Source organism: Eptatretus burgeri, chromosome 12, assembly GCF_056783735.1.
Source record: "Eptatretus burgeri isolate ZD-2024b chromosome 12, Ebu_testis_v1, whole genome shotgun sequence".
NCBI lineage: Eukaryota > Metazoa > Chordata > Myxini > Myxiniformes > Myxinidae > Eptatretus > Eptatretus burgeri.
This window is the reverse complement of record NC_140972.1, coordinates 93777333-93793733: the sequence shown is the minus strand read 5'-3', so window position 1 is coordinate 93793733 and position 16401 is coordinate 93777333. Positions and strand designations below refer to the sequence as shown.

The window sequence follows — 16401 nt, the reverse complement described above, 5'->3', positions numbered from 1 at the left end:
GGTTTTGCAAACGTTTGTACATTCGTCGAAAGGCATTCTGAATGATCAGAAAAGCAAGAACTGTTTATAAGCACACTGCAGAATTGTTAAACAAGATTGGAAGCAATGAGGCATTATAAATGACAAAGTATCTGCATTTGGTGTATGTGAAGATTGTGACGCACACACGTATCCAACATCCTGATAAAGCAAATGTTCTTAGCACCAAACTCGATGCAAGCAGATAAATCGATGGCGAAGCCTGGTGTTGGCTTAACAGTTAAGGGCTTAAGATCTTAGGGCATCGAGTTCAAGCCCCTGTCGTGCTGTTTAAATAACACCGGGTGGCTCGACTCAGCCTGCCATCCTTCTGATGTTGGCAAAATGAGTACCAGCTTACTGGAAACGGGGGACACCGAATCAGTGGCACAGCTACGCTCCCAGAAATGATGCAACCAGCCATAGGTTGGCATACAAAATAATATTAATAGTAATAACTAGATGACCCGTGAATCAATTGGATTCCCATTGTGACGGTGGTTGATTAAAAAATAAATCATTTCAAAACAAAAAGAAGAAAAAAAAAAAAAAGATATCTCCAGCAAACTATAACAATGAGGTTGTTTGCATCGATAAAATAATCCCGAAGAGTACTCGACTGAATCGGGAATTAATATTTTAATATTTCTTTTCGTTGCCCGATTTGAACGAAACTTGATACTGAACGTCAATGTGGGAAAAAAAAAAAAAAGGTCTAAGAAATTATTGTGCGTAATCTTCGACACAATTTTATTTATTAATGAACATGGAAGTATTACATCAAAATGGCGGTTTATTTAATGCTTAAATATAAATAGTTTTGTCTACACTAAATGTTTGAGATTTTTAAATACATCATTTGAAGAAAACAAAAAAAAAAGATAGCTACAGCGAACTATACCGCTGAGGTTGTTTGCATTGATCAAATTCTCACGAAGAGTACTTGACTGAATCGGGAATGGATTTTTAAATAATTTTTTCGTTGCCCGATTTGAACGAAACTTGATACTGCACACCGAAGGAGAATGGCGAGTAAGGTGGCCCTAAAAATATGTGTGCTATCGTGTACCGTTTTGGCTGTATTTCTGGAACATACATAAATACAAGATGAGAGTTTTAGTAATATATAGATAGATAACAGATGGCTCTCACGATCATCAGAAACTAGGTACCAATGCTGGGAGGGAACCTACGTCTCCAAAAAACCCCCCCAAAAAACGTTTGAACCAAAGAATTCCACGTTCTGTGCCACTTTGTCGAACATCAGGCATGGATAGCAGGTTCGTGAAGGACTTGGGCAAAAATTAAAAAAATAAAAATAAAAAAACAATAAGTAAATAAATAAATTAAATTAAAAAAAAAAATCTTACTGCAGCTGACCCCAACACAAGTAAGGTGGATGCCAATGATGAAACTGCTAATGTCATGGGTAGAAACCCTCATAATTTCGTCAGTTTTAAACTCAATCTCTCGACATATTCATTCCAATCACAAATTAATACTACACCATTAATATAACAAAATACAAACACTCGTGCGGTCGACAAATCTAGACAACATTCTCCATGCGACACCCAATACAGATGAATCTGCCGGTGGAGAAAGGGTCGACACGAAACACTCCGTTTAGATCGAAAATTAAAATAATCATTGTATTGTGAAATTTATGAAACCTCCCACATATCTCCGAATGGATTAATTGCGGGGTCCTTCGGATGGAAACTCAAACATCACAATTGTATCGAGATATTATCAAACCGGTGAATGTTTCTTCCGAACCTGTGATTGTGTTTACTTCCGGATCGGGGGCAGCTTCGTACGGATCGAAAGTCAAAATCATAATTTTATTCAGGTATTTATGAAACCTCCCACTCTCCTCAAGACATCCGCTCGGATCCCAAAATGTTCCACAGAATGTTTGATCCCCTAAACTGAGGGAGTAGTTCGGGGACAGGCAGACACTCCTGATTTATCATGTAGATGCATTGCAAGTGAAACTTTGCACAGCGGGCAGGTCGTCGGCAAACGCTACGGACTCGGGGCTTTGGAGTACCCGCGTTTGGGCGAACTTCGCTCATTTTGTACCATGCCCGACTTCCGTACTGATTAGTAGTGTAACAAAATGAGATTGCTACAGTCATTTCCTCAAAAAAAAAAACAAAAAACAAACAAACTTGGTGTTCAAGTTGGATCACGACGCATGAGATGCGAAGAGAACGTTTCATGAAAGCAAATCTGCGACGGAAAGTCTCGATAACAAGGCAACTCTAAAAGGTCATACAATCCAGAGGTAAGAATAATAATGAGTGCAAGCACATCAAGCACACATCTCATCAATGGAACAAGGCAGGTGTCATGTCACACCACTCAATGGAGATGGAGACCGAGAGGGACGAAGGCGACAAATGGGAGATTGCTCACTCACCATCCGGTGCAGGTGAACACGAAATGTCATGTTGTCATCGTGCAGGAACGAGTTTGCATACTGATCCTTCAGAAACAACGCAAAAACACGTGGGGGCATCAAAATCGTTTCAAACACAATCAAGAGAGATGGATGGCGACAGACTGTTAACGGAGGTTCGGTTTGCAACGCAGACAGCGATGCGGACGCACTCGGGCTCGATAAGTGTATTAAACGCACCTCGGCGATGCACGTCAGGATAATTAAGCACAGCTTGGCACTGTTCAACCGATGCTCATCTGAAAAGGCACAGAAATGCAGTTATTAGGGAGACTTGCGAGGATCGAGCCATACGCAAAGCAGCGTTAAACACAGCAGGAGAAAGAAGAAAACAGAAGAAACAAACCGTATTCATTTTTGTACAATCACCAGTGCAGAACAAACAGCAAATCCAGGGCAATGACATATGGAGAGTGAATCGCATTTTCAACAGCACAAACGAGTATGCAGCTCAGAACATTACACAACAATCTCCGTACATCATTAGAGGAGGTCCAAGGTTGAGGTGCACCATGTCACGTGCACAATATGGTCGTCAAACTTGCATCCTTCAATGACTCCCCACAATTTGCCCTTACCCATCTCTTCCCAATCTCTCCCCCAACCCCATCGCATACCCATGCTCCAAAACGCTGCTCGAGTGTTGCGAAGGACACAAGAGATTGGCTGAATGGCCTCATTGCGTGCTTGCTGGACATCTTGACCCTCTTGGCTGTTCGGTGAAAATGCAAATATTATCACAGCTGATGCACCATCGATGATGAGCCAAGTAAACACTGCTTATGGTGTCATCAGAGTGCCATCACTTCAATCTGTTTCTCAAGCTCAAGTTAGTTTTGAACATGAAATAAAACAAGCTCAAATGAGCCAAGATCCTCGTCCTCTTAATGATGTCATAAAAACGAATATGACGTCATTGTGATGTATCAGGTTTGCGATAAATTATGTGCTAATGCCCGGCTTGATCCCCGCAAACAAAATTCAAACAGCTTGCTTCGTTTCGGAGATAATGGTATAGGCGATTTCCATTAGCGGCGATATTATGACGTCAACTATTTTTCTCGGAAGAATTTCCAAAATCGGAGATGGTTACTGCCTGCGCGTGGGCTTTCTGCATATACATGGCAAGTTTCACGAAGATCCGATGAAAACTCTGGGTTGTGAAACAAAAAATATCAAAAAATAGGAATGACGTCATAAAAATTGAAACGACGTCATAGTGATGTACCATATGTGCGGTACTTCATCTCTGCTAATGCCCTGTTCGATTCCCGCAAACAGAATTCAAAAAGCTTGCCCAGTTTCAGAGATAATTTTTGAGGCGATTTCCATTGGCGGAGATATTTTGACGTCATAACTTTTTTTTCTTGGAGGAATTTTCAAAAACGGAGATGGTTACTGTCTGCGCAGGGTATTTTTACATATATACGCCAAGTTTCAGGAAGTTTCGATGAAAACTGTTGGCTGTGAAACAAAAAAGTCCACAAGAAGAAGATGAAGAACAACAACGTGAGTAAGACTTAAAGATCCTCCATGAGGACCTAAAAAAAATAAAAATAATGGTGATCTCAGGTATCAAAGGCCATCAGGCAATCTCAACACTGTGAAGGTAATAACAGTCGATACGAGCCTGTTACAATTTGCAATCAGAAACGTCTTCCAATTATATCACCAGTGGTGGTGCAGGTGATAATCAAGCTCCTGTCACCAAGCTTCATCAGTCACCCACTCCAAAACCTACTTTGTGCAAACTCTACCACACTTTCCAACCAAGCAGTGGAGCGTTTTTGAGACAAATATTTGACAAAGCAGAACCTCTCCAAGAAGCAGTGCTGGTGGAGTGCGATAACCCCAAACAAGAGAGGCAAAGCTTCGTTAGGCTCAATGCTTCACTGTTTGATGGGGAAGGTGGGGGGGGGGGGGAGGAGATAGAGGGACAAATTAGTTGGGCAAGTGAGCGAACAGGAGCAGATAGATGTTGCCGATTAAAACTTGTGCGGAAAGGCAGAGCGCTCACACGCGCAGGCCCCCTGATCGACAGGCACGAGCGTGTCGATAATTAGTGGAACTTTCTCAACAGACCGGCTGTGTACACCTGGCTCGACAATTGATGAACATAGAGCTCATTTGATAGCAACAGGAAGCATTCTCTCAACTTCACACACAGTGAGAGAGACTTTTTAAATATTCGATAAAATCTTTGAAGGTAACCTTTGGTAGTTGAACCCCGGTCACCTTTGGTATCTTGCATGACGATGGAGCAGTATTTCAGGAAGGTGATGAGAAGGTTACTCGTTTGAGTGTTGGGATCCAGGGGTAGCTCAGTGCTGACCAAAGCTGAAAACAAGAGGTGCATACTGAATACCTGAGGCCTATACAAAGTCAGAGAAAGGTATTCAACTGACACGAGCACACGACGGCAGTAAACGCAGTAAACTGCCCGACTCCAAACACCCCGAACGTATGTACTGCATATCCATAACAACCCAAGTACCATCAGATGTTGGAAGGTTTCCATCCAGCTGGGAGTTTGTGGGGGTGTTGGGCGAAGATGGTGACTGCGGAGGAGTCGCAGGCTCCATTTCTGGGTGGCTCTGCAGTAACAGAAACAAACAATCTCATGTTCAAAATAAAGATCTCACCACGTTTTAAAAACATCATCAATCAATGCCAATGGACACCGAGGATGGGATACCAATGACAGACATTCAAAAATTAAAATTTTGAACAAACTAAAAATAAATAAATTAAAAACAAGTCTGAAGACGACGATGGTTCACGAGCTGTATTTGACGATGCAGATCGTTTCAGAAGTCAAGGATGAGACAATGTGATGATTTTTGACCAAGTTATAAAAATGATCAACATGATGTGGTACGAGTGACAGGTGATTAGCTGCAAAATGTCGAAAACCCGGTTTCGTTCAACAACTTTAAAAATTTGACCTTTGCACAACCTTTAAAGGTCACAAAACAATGTTGTGGACAACTAAATAAGGAAACAGGATACGTGCTATAGCTTATTGGAGTTCGTCGAAGAAGGTCGAAAACCCGGTTCGATTCCTACAACTTTGAAAATTTGACCTTTGTGAACTTTAAAGATCAAATTCAAGGATTATGACCTTTGGTGCACAACTTCCTCTGGAACATTCCAGGAACAATATAACGTCATTGAGGCTATATGGCATTTCGCACTCCTCGGATTATCCATACTTTGATGAAATCAGCGTAAAAACAAACTTGAAGGGGGCGCCACGGGCAAGGTGTTCGAGATAGAGCAAAATGGTTTCAAGACTTTAGGTGGGGAATGACCTCAACATTATGCATAAAAAAATATTGTCATCCAAGCTCTCAAAGTTTGGGCGGTCGTATGATTTTTATGTCAAAATTCGAAATTTTCTAAGTTCGTGACCTTGTGACGAAAATGAAAAAAAAAAAAAAAAAAAAAAAAAAAAAAAATCGAGCTCCGTGGGGCTATGCAGGTGCCACTGGGCTAACCAAATACCGAAACCAATGCCAGATTCGACAAACCCCTGAGGAGAAGATGCAAACTGAAATTGGCTACCCCCGAAAAACACAATTCGCAATTTTCTAAGTTTGTGACCTTGTGACCTTGACACAAAAATGAAAAATCTCTGTCGGGCAATGCAGGTGCCATTGGGCTAACCAAATTCCGAAACCCCTGCCAGATTCGACAAACTGCTCATAGAAGATAATTTTTTATGTCAAAATTCGCAATTTTCTAAGTTCGTGACCTTGTGACGGGAAAAAAAAAAAAAAAAAAAAAAAAAAAAAATCGAGCTCCGTGGGGCTACGCAGATGCCATTGGGCTAACCAAACACCAAAACCCGTCAGATTCGACAAACCCCCAAGGAGAAGATGCAAATTGAAATCGGCTACCCCCCTAAAAACACGTTTTTTGGGCGTGGCTCCACCCATAATGGGCACACCACGCCCATTCTCAGGAAAAGGCAACTAGATCATGATATAAACCTCCCACCCAAATTTGATCAGGATCGGATCAAAACCCACTGAGCTATGCTCGGGACAGACAGACAGAGAGACAGACAGACAGACAAGCCGGTCGGCGGACATGGGTAGTCGGCCGTTGCTTGGCAACGGAGGGGTCCAAAGCAACGGTTCTTTCTCACACATAACTAGGACATACCATGAACCTACCATACCAGTTTCATGTATATCTGACTCAGTCTCTGAGATACAACGAACTTCGTTTTTTTATTGTTTTTGACGAGTGTTCATTCAAAGTCCATCTTCTCCGACAGTTTTCATCGGATCCGGCTGGAAATTTTTGACAGTATGGCTGAATGTAATGCCCACAGTCAGTCGTGGGCCAATTTTTGAATTTCGAAAAAATAAATTTTTTATGATTTTTCAAAAATTTCAAAGTCCCGTTGCTCGGCAACCAAAGGGGCGTTAGCAACCAGTACCTACGTGGCACAACGAGGTCATAAAAACTCGTCCTACCACCCAAATTATCAAAATCGAACTGCAAGGGGGTCAAAAACCCCCGACAAACACAAACACGGACAGACCGACACCACGACCAACAAATAAGGGTAGATTAAAAAAAAAAAAAATTCGAATTTTTTTTTTTTCGACTCGATCGACTACCCAACACAACAATAACGAAGATAGTGGTCACTTATTTTTTTTTGTGAAAATATTTTTTCGTGAACCAATAATCAGCTGTGTGTGGTCAATGATGCAAGGTCACTGAATAAATCGAGCACAGCGAAACGAAGAAGCATGGACGGTCTTCCCGGATGACACCAAGTTCACCACAGGGGAGCACACCTATCCCTGTTGCGAGGAATTGAGATTGACTGAAAAAAACAACATGGTACTCGAGCAGATGAAGCCACTAGAATGGCAGGATGTCGACATCGTTTATATTCATCAAATTGTTCGGATCAAGGAGCTGCACATTAAAATCCACGTCAAAAGTGGTGAAGAAAAAAATAATAATAATGAGTGTCCCAAAAGCAAGATAAACACGTTACGTGCACACCTTCATGAAGTTTTCATGGTGCAAACACCAAGCACTTCGAAACAAAATGAAATAGGCCGACCCAATTCAATTGTGAGCCTCGAGCAAATTCTCCGACATCACATTTTTACGGATCCGCGTCGAAAGCCCCACGTCCTTCAAATGTCACATCTTCCGAGGTTGGACACGTGATTTTAACAGATCGATGTCAGAGCCTCATTGACACGCGTGCACGCACTCTGTTTTAAAGTCCTCATCATGCTCTCAATGGTATGTCCAACCTGGTTTATAAATGGGTCTCTTGGCAAATCAAGCGATTCACAAAGAAACAAAACACTGACTCCCAGAGGGTGGACGAAATGGACGCCCCACCATGCCCCCTCCCTCCCGACAACATACTCTCACAACCTCTCTCTCTCTCTCTCTCTCGGGTGCAGCCTGTGGCTGCTGGTTGCATCATTGGTTGGGACGCAGCTATGCCGCTGATGCAGTGTCCCCCTTACCAGTACACTGGTGCTCATTTTGCCGACCTCGAAAGGATGACAGGCTGAGTCAACCTCCTGATGTATTTTTTTAATTCAGCGGCCAACGGGGCTTGAACTCAGGACCCTAGGAACCCAAGCCGCCACCCTAACCACTAAGCCAACACCAGGCTTACTCTCAACCACCCCACCAATATTCCCCAAATTCGCACAACCTCAATAACCGGGCCAACTCTGATCCAGAATGGACGTGGCTTTGTCCATGAATATTACCCGCGAAGACAGGCACAGTGGAAATGGCAATCTGAGATACAATATTGCATTTTATTAACGTCCTTCAAGCAGTGCATTCCGAGCTCGTGCAGGAACCTGGCATGGCAGAAACACTATCGTATTCTTAACCCTTCAACAAGAAGCAAGCTCATTGGGAAGACAGCAATCTGGTCCTGTCAAGAGTGCCATCCTGAGCGTCCGACGCCCAACGCCGCCTACGTGTCTTTCGAATGTCCCTGTTTAATGAGAAGAGTGGATTATAAAACAGAACTCCGGATAACCGCAATATTGCACTTCTACCAAGAGGACATCATGTACGATTCCAAGCGAAAGGTGATGTTAAGCATGAACTAATGATTGTATTAAACATCTATTAAGAAAGAAAAGCTCAATATGATGACTAAAATAAATAATAACAAGAAGGACACGAGGTTGAACGCATACATCCGCCACGTAATGCCTGATCCACGAGAACACATCGGGACCAATCAATACATTTTTTAAATATCATGCTATTCGGTACGACATAGTTTTTGGCCCTCTCTCTCAATGGTGAAGAATCACTTTAAGATTAAATAACTCTCGTATCCAGATCCGGATCTGGATCATCACCAAAATCGAATCAATTCGGCGTGGTCACACACTCAACCTGTCCACAAAATTTCATCCGAATCTGTCGACAACTTTTTGAGATATGAATATATATATATATATATATATATATATATATATATATATATATATATATATATATACACCGGTATATATATATATATATAATTATATATTGCTACGAATCTACCGCCCGCCCAGCGTGCAAACAGCCGCTTTAGCCAATGGCGGCCGTCTCGCCCACCGGACGGACAATTCAGTCGCGACTTTTCGGAACAACGCCAAAAACCAGTCACGGGTGTGCTCCAAGCGCACACCATGGCCAAGTCAACACTCTACCCATGTGCGACAGGGTCGAGAGCCGAATTATCGATATACCTAAGTCTTGTCCCTAAGGGGACAAGACACGAGCAAGGTAAAGAACAACAAGAAGAACTACAACCGTTTATTATGATTATTTACAATCACTTAAACAGTTCAACTTGCGGGACATGGCGCCACAACATTCACACTATAAAAGCAAAGAAAGACCCCTTCAGAGACAAGGGGGTCAGACTGGACCTGTAGGCCTTTATTACGTGGGACTTGACGGACCGAAGGAGTCCCACGAGACCATTGCAGGTTACCTCCACCCTCATGGTTCCTCAATGGGGTGACCCGCGACGCTCTTTCCCCACGGCAGCGAGCGTAGCCGCGGTTGCGCCCAGGCCTTGCCAGGCGGCCGGGTGTCGGGCCTCAGCCGGCGACGCGCTGAGAGGAACGAACGGGTTTGGATGCTCTTTCAAAGTTGATGCTCTTTGTAAGAACCCGTCCGTTCCTCCGCGACGCTCGGACTGTCCCGAAGCCCGATCACCTCAGACCGTTGGCGCTGGCTGGCGAGCTCTCTCCGGCTATTCCCAGACGATCGCGCAGGTCTGCCTGGCACTGCAGGCCAAGCCACGCTCTCTGCCTCGCGCGTCCTCCGCTCCCCTGGACTTCGCCCCGCCTGTGCTCCTCCGGCTCCAGACTTCTCCGACCGCCTCCAGACTCCACAGATGACTACGACCTCGAACTGGCGCTCCGTTTGGCGAGACGAGATCTGACCTCCGCTCTCTGACCTCTGACCTCCACAGGCCCCGCCCCTTTTTCGCCTGTGATCCGATTTCCGAGGCGAAGCTTCTACAGAGCGGACATGCGTGAAATCACCAAACCTGCGCTAACAACGAAACCCGCCGCATCGGTTTGCAGCGACGCTGTTCGCTGGGGACTCGCCGCGGCTGGTGCAAATATGGCGTCGCTTCGGGGATGAAGGTGAGGCGATGTTATTTGGGTGGGGGAGGATGCGGTTTAGGAGATGGTGGGGAGATGTCATCGTTATGAAGGTGGTGTGGAGAGGGTGGTTGGTGGTTGACGTGGTGGTTGGTGGGTGGCGTGGAGAAGGTGGTTGGTCATTGGTGTTGTGGTTGGTCCAAAATAACGATAGTAAAGAAAAACGGCTAACTCAAAGATCACAGCCCGGGTGACACGAATAAATCCCATTAAACAACGGTGGGGAAATCTAACTGAACACGGACTTATCGGCATAACTGAACGAAGGAACTATATATGGTGTTCTGCGAATTTCCACAGCCGTAACAATATATATATATATATATATATATATATATATATATATATATATATATATATATATATATATATATATATATAAATTTTTTGGCCCGATCTCTCAATGGTAAAGAATCACTTTTAAAAATTCTATTAGTGGGATCCGGATCCGGATTTTCAACAAAATGTAATCACTTTGTCCCTGTCACACCTAACCTGTCCACAAAATTTCATCTGGATCCCTCCACAACTTTTTTAGATATCCTGCACACAAGCAATCAAACAAACAAGCCGGTAGGCGACAAGGGATTCACTAGGATCGAAGCGCTGGATACAATGCTTTTCATTCTGACCGATCCACCGACGAAGATTCATTGCCAAGACGTATTGGTTCACATACAATTGTTCCTCTGCCTGGCAAGATTTTTCCTATTGCGTATTTTGCCAACTGGCACTCCTCATAAAAAATGACGGTAAATAGACACCCTATTTTTGAAGGACAACCATTTGAAAAATAATTGGTTTGCTGGTTTGTGCTGTGGAGCCTCATGTTACACACACACACACACACACACACACACACACACACACACACACACACACACACACACACACACACACACACACACACACACACACGATAAACTTCTCTCAATGCTCGTTTGACCACACCTCCTGAGCCACACAATATATTTCACAAGCCACGCCCACTTTCCATAAGCCACGCCCACTTTCCTGCACCACTCCCAGTTTTCATCAACCACGTCCACTTTCCCCAAGCTCCACCCACTTTCCTAAACCCCTCATAAAAAATGACGGTAAATTGACACCCGATTTTCGAAGGATTACCAGTTGAAAAATAAAACCTCAATCAAAAATCGGCTCAAGTAAAATTTTCTAAATATCTCGAAGTGTTTAGTTCCGAAGTCTCGTTTCTCTACATTCAAAACTGAAGGACAAGTATTGAAAATACTGTACGCGGTTTTTTCGGCCGCTGCACAGCAACGGGTGGTTTCTATGCAACAAAATTTAAATGCGCACATTCCCAGTATATATTTCACATGTTGGCAAAGTTTCATCGAAATCGGTTCACTGGTTCATACTGTGGAGCCTCACGTTGCACACACACACACACACACACACACACACACACACACACACACACACACACACACACACACACACACACACACACACACACACACCAATAAGGGATATCTCGCATATATAGCGAATCCAACAGAAAGGGGTGAAAACATAACCTCCTTCACCTTCGCCGGCAGAGGTCACATGGACTGACAAAATATATATATATATATATATATATATATATATATATATATATATATATATATATATATATATATATTGCAAATTTTTCTTTTTTAATCCTGTTCTGTCAGAAACCTTTCATGAACAGGCTCGCCAAGCCCGACATTCAACTCAAGGCAATTTGCAACGACCCCGCACGTGTGAAGGGAAAAGCGGGGTGAAGCAATCGTTTCACTTGTCTGCAAACGTCACTTTCTGATCGAGGAACAACTCAATTTCAATTCAACGTTTCATTTTCACCACAAATCAGAAAAAACGAACCTGTAGTTTAACAGTACTTTGGCTCTGAATTTGTTCTGATCGCATATACAGTATGCACAGAGAGGAGTGAGATAATACGTTGTTGTTATTTTTTCTCTGCTTGTCCAGCAGTCAAAATTGAAAAACATTCCAAACAGAAAACTAACTTTATTTTTGTTTATTTTATATTTTAAAGGAAATCATGAAGGACACACAGCAGGCACAAAACTAATGCAACATGTCAGATAGGGTAGTGTAAAAGACTGCATCAACGGTGGTAAACTTCTGGAATATTTTTTCCCCACATCCTTGAAAAATTGTTATTGTATTATACACTTGAACATTGGAGAAAACAAGTTTCTTTATTGGCACTTTCAAAATTCTTCCGTTTAGCAGTACTTGTCCAAAACATTGCGGCATTTTACACCATCCTGACAATCAAATTAGCCCCTCGCAGACATCACCCACGCCCTTATTTCTCAAGACTGTGCAGAGTAAGGAGTTCTACGAACTATCCAGTTTGTTCCAGAATCCAGCCGGTGATAACTTGCCTACTCTTCACAAAAGGAACTGTGGGATCTTTAACGTCCTTAAGGCCCAGTCACACCTTGACGTTTTAGCCAGCAATGGCAACGTATTAAAATGTATGGAAAAAGCTGGCTTACGTTGAACTTTTGATGTTTTTTTTAAAGATTCGGACGTATTCATAACGACTTGGTCTTATGTATAACGTATTAGTAACGGACTTTGAACGTTTCGTTGTGTTATAGATAATTTATACCAACGAATGCTGAACCTGTTGTTGGCCTTCGCAACCTATGCCCAACGATAGTCTAACTTCGGCATAGCGCGCTGCACGCATTGCCGACGATAATGTGGCGTAGGTTATGAAAAGGCTGCCGCACAACGATTCAAATCATAACCGCCAAAGAAACGGAAGTGTCAACATCGCAGTCACACCTTGGCGATCTTGCCAGCGTATGCCGACCTCTGAAAAATGCGTCTAAAACGCTGGCGCACGTCGAATACGGTATGGGTAAGTTTGGTATGCGTGAATATAACACTAAAGTACGCTATCATACGTCGTATTAAATGGAGTACGTCTTGTAATTTTAAACATGTTGAAAATTTTACCACGTACTTGCCGTATGACACACGCTCCGCATGCGATGGGAATAAGTTGTACGCACGATACGCGATCGTTGACACACATCGACACACGTTACTTGAAAGGTACTCATAAGTCGAAACACGTCAAGGTAATGGTTAGCGTCAGTGTTCCAAACTCCCGGTTTTTTTTTTTTTCTTCGGTACGACGGTGTTCAGTGTACAGTGCGGTTATGATTTAAATCGTTGAGCGGCAGCCTATTAATTATATTATATTATAACCACACTAGAAATCGAAGTGTCAAAATCACCATCATACCGAAGGAGGGAATAAAAAAAATAAAATAAATAAAACCAGGGATTCTGGAACACTGACGCGAACCATTACCTTGATGTGTTTCGACTTATGAGCACCTTACAAGTAACGTGTGTCGATGTGTTTCACCGATCGCGTAACGTGAGTACAACACGTTACTCATAGGTTAGAAATAAGTTTCGGGTACGATAAACATTACCTCGACGTGTTTCGACTTATGAGTAACTCACAAGTAACGTGTGTCAACGATCGCATGACGTGAGTACAACACGTTACTCATAGGTTAGAAATAAGTTTCGGGTACGCTAAACATTACCTCGACGTGTTTCGACTTATGAGTAACTCACAAGTAACGTGTGTCGACATGTGTCAACGATCGCGTGACGTGCCTTCAACTAATGGCTAGCGTTATGCGGAACGTGTGAGTCATACGCTGGCATAAGTCTTAAAATTTCAAGCATGGAAAAGTTGAGGACAACCGAAAAGTACAACGTTTAAAGCCAGCGTACAACGACGTATGGCAGTGTTTTTCAGCGTGCTCTCAATGTTATCAAAACTTTCCCATAACATATTCGACGTGTACCAGCGTTTTAGACAAATTTTCCAAAAATCGGCATAAGCTGGCTAAAACGTCAAGGTGTGACTGGGCCTTTAACGACCAATGCTAGCAGGTGCGACGCCAATTTTAACGTCCATCCAACGGACGCTGCCTCATCAGGCCAACAAAATACCAGGGTGGCAGTTTATAGCTGGGATAAGTTTTGAACCCGGGCTGTTAGTAAAAAAAATAAGTGTACGATTCAGGACGATTTCGTAAGGTCAAAGGTCAAGGTCACAGTGGGCAACTCGAGGGGGAGGGTCACCCTACCTTTCAGGTATCCCGTCCAGATTCTTCAAGTTACTCAAAAGTTTTACATTCAAATGCAGGGTTGTAAATTCTTCATTTACCCCGTTTACTTATCCTCACGACAGTCCCACTCCACGATGGGATGCACGCGCAGGTCTCACTAACAGATGGCCTTTTGAACACAATATAGTTTCTGGTGTTATTGCCATTTTGCCCGACATTCAACACCAGATGCATTTCCACATTATTAAATTTAAATAATTGAAACTAGAAATGAAATGATAAAAAGTGTACATCAAGCCATTCCACCCCATGCGTGGGTTTTGCTTCCCTGTGGAGATCCTCTCAATCTCCACCATCAGGGTTTTGAATCTCTGCGGAGATCCTTGACATCTCTGCCAATGGGGTTTTGATCTCCGGCAGAGATCCCCTCTATCTCCATCCGTGGCGGTTCAAGACAGGAAGTAAAATAGCAAAGCGCTTACATGTGCCAGCACAGCAATGAAGTTCCTATTCAGATGGACTGCTTCGTACAACGCCAGGAGAAGCGATTCATTGGTGCTGGAGGGGAAAACAAGAAACAAAGAAAACCTTTGTATTAAACCATATTATTTGCTATTATCACCTCCTAATGCTGAACCATCATAACCAACAATTGTTACAAGCACCATAACAAAACACTTATAGATATACACAAGAAAGCCAGCTTATAACCTTCATTCAGCTCGATCCCACGGATGACAAAAACGAACAGTACGGTCATGTGATTAGTAACCACCAATGCCGTTCCAAACGGTCTTGGTTTAGTTGATACCGCACGGAGTCAAACCCGCATCGATCAATGGCCGTACAGATTGAAACGCACAAAGGATATCCCCGAGTTGAAGATCAAATTTAAACCGGACGATGCCGTGGCAACAAAGGGTTAAAAAATGCTAAAAGCCATTTTCCCTTCAGGCAATTAATCAGTTCCTGCCCAGACATTAATCACGGAACTGGATTATACAGAGACACAAACGTCCACACTGCCAATTGCCTCTCGAAAGGTCAAAATGACAAAAAAAAAGTAAGAGCGTATGGAACATGGTCGGTGCTTTACAGCATCATTCCTTCAGTCATCCCCCCAAAATAACTAGGCCTCAACTCGCAACGCACGAGATGTTTGAAAAATAGGGGCAATACCCCTGGGCGCTCACCTGGTACAACAATGATACTGAGGAGGAAGTCAACATGGGATGGAATCAGCAAAATGTACCAATGAACCAATGTTGTAGCAAATACCTATCGTCTATCTGTCATAATTTAATGTCTGTCTGCAAGTGTACGCACCATTTTTATGCAACAGCTCCTCCATGAAAACTTAGACCCCGTAATAATTATAATCCTTTTGTGTGAAGCCGAAAGCTGCTGGATTGCATCAGTGACGGGAGTGTGGCTGTGCCGCTGACGAAGTTCCCCCTGATGGTTAGGGCAGGAATTAGTAATTTGTTCATGGTGCTGGCGATAGCTCACCAACTCGTCAGGAAGGATACCGTGCGATCTTTAACATCCAATGAATGCTGGCAGGTGAGAGACCCATTTAAAGTCCATCCAGGGGACGGCATACACATTGATGAATCGCCCTGCCTGTGAAAACACTGGGCTGACGGTTTGTTGCTGGGTTCGGATTCAAACCCAGGCTTGACAGCTTAGAGGTGAATGTTCAGGCCTCGAGGCCATCCTGCCAGCCCAACGCAGTAATAACTTTATCAAAAGGTTGAGGAAGAGATGAAAATTAGAAGCATAACGCTCAAAAGTTGTGTGTCAGGTGTGTCGCATCAAGCGATTGAAATGGTGCTCACCGTGGAGAGAGTTTCTCTTCAGCTTCACCTATGAACATGTTTCCAACCTGGTCACACAGGATGAGATGAGGGAAACGCTCAGAGCGAAGTCATAGACGATTCACTGTCACTCAAGCAAACAAAACCAATCATTTACAATGTTGTGAAAAACATGCTGTGCAAACCCACAATGTTTGTTATGGTGGAGAAGATTCCACCTTGAGCTTCCTCTTCCTTGGACTTGTAATGCCTAAAAAGCCAAACACGAACCATAGATGTAGACACGTTCAATTTGG

At 43.2% G+C, this 16401-nt stretch overlaps 1 protein-coding gene across 2 annotated transcripts in view; it reads right to left on the bottom strand.

Moving 5' to 3' along the window:
- The window catches only part of ARMH3 (armadillo like helical domain containing 3), an 82430-nt gene that overhangs the window by 20562 nt on the left and 45467 nt on the right, over positions 1-16401 (bottom strand). For both annotated transcript variants that reach the window (XM_085848914.1, XM_085848913.1), the window contains 7 exons: positions 16295-16355; positions 16127-16173; positions 14771-14846; positions 4977-5076; positions 4718-4819; positions 2663-2721; positions 2444-2509 (listed from right to left, as the gene is read on the bottom strand). In XM_085848914.1, the coding sequence (XP_085705040.1) occupies positions 2444-2509; positions 2663-2721; positions 4718-4819; positions 4977-5076; positions 14771-14846; positions 16127-16173; positions 16295-16355 (511 nt within the window). The remainder of the gene's footprint in view (positions 1-2443; positions 2510-2662; positions 2722-4717; positions 4820-4976; positions 5077-14770; positions 14847-16126; positions 16174-16294; positions 16356-16401) is intronic.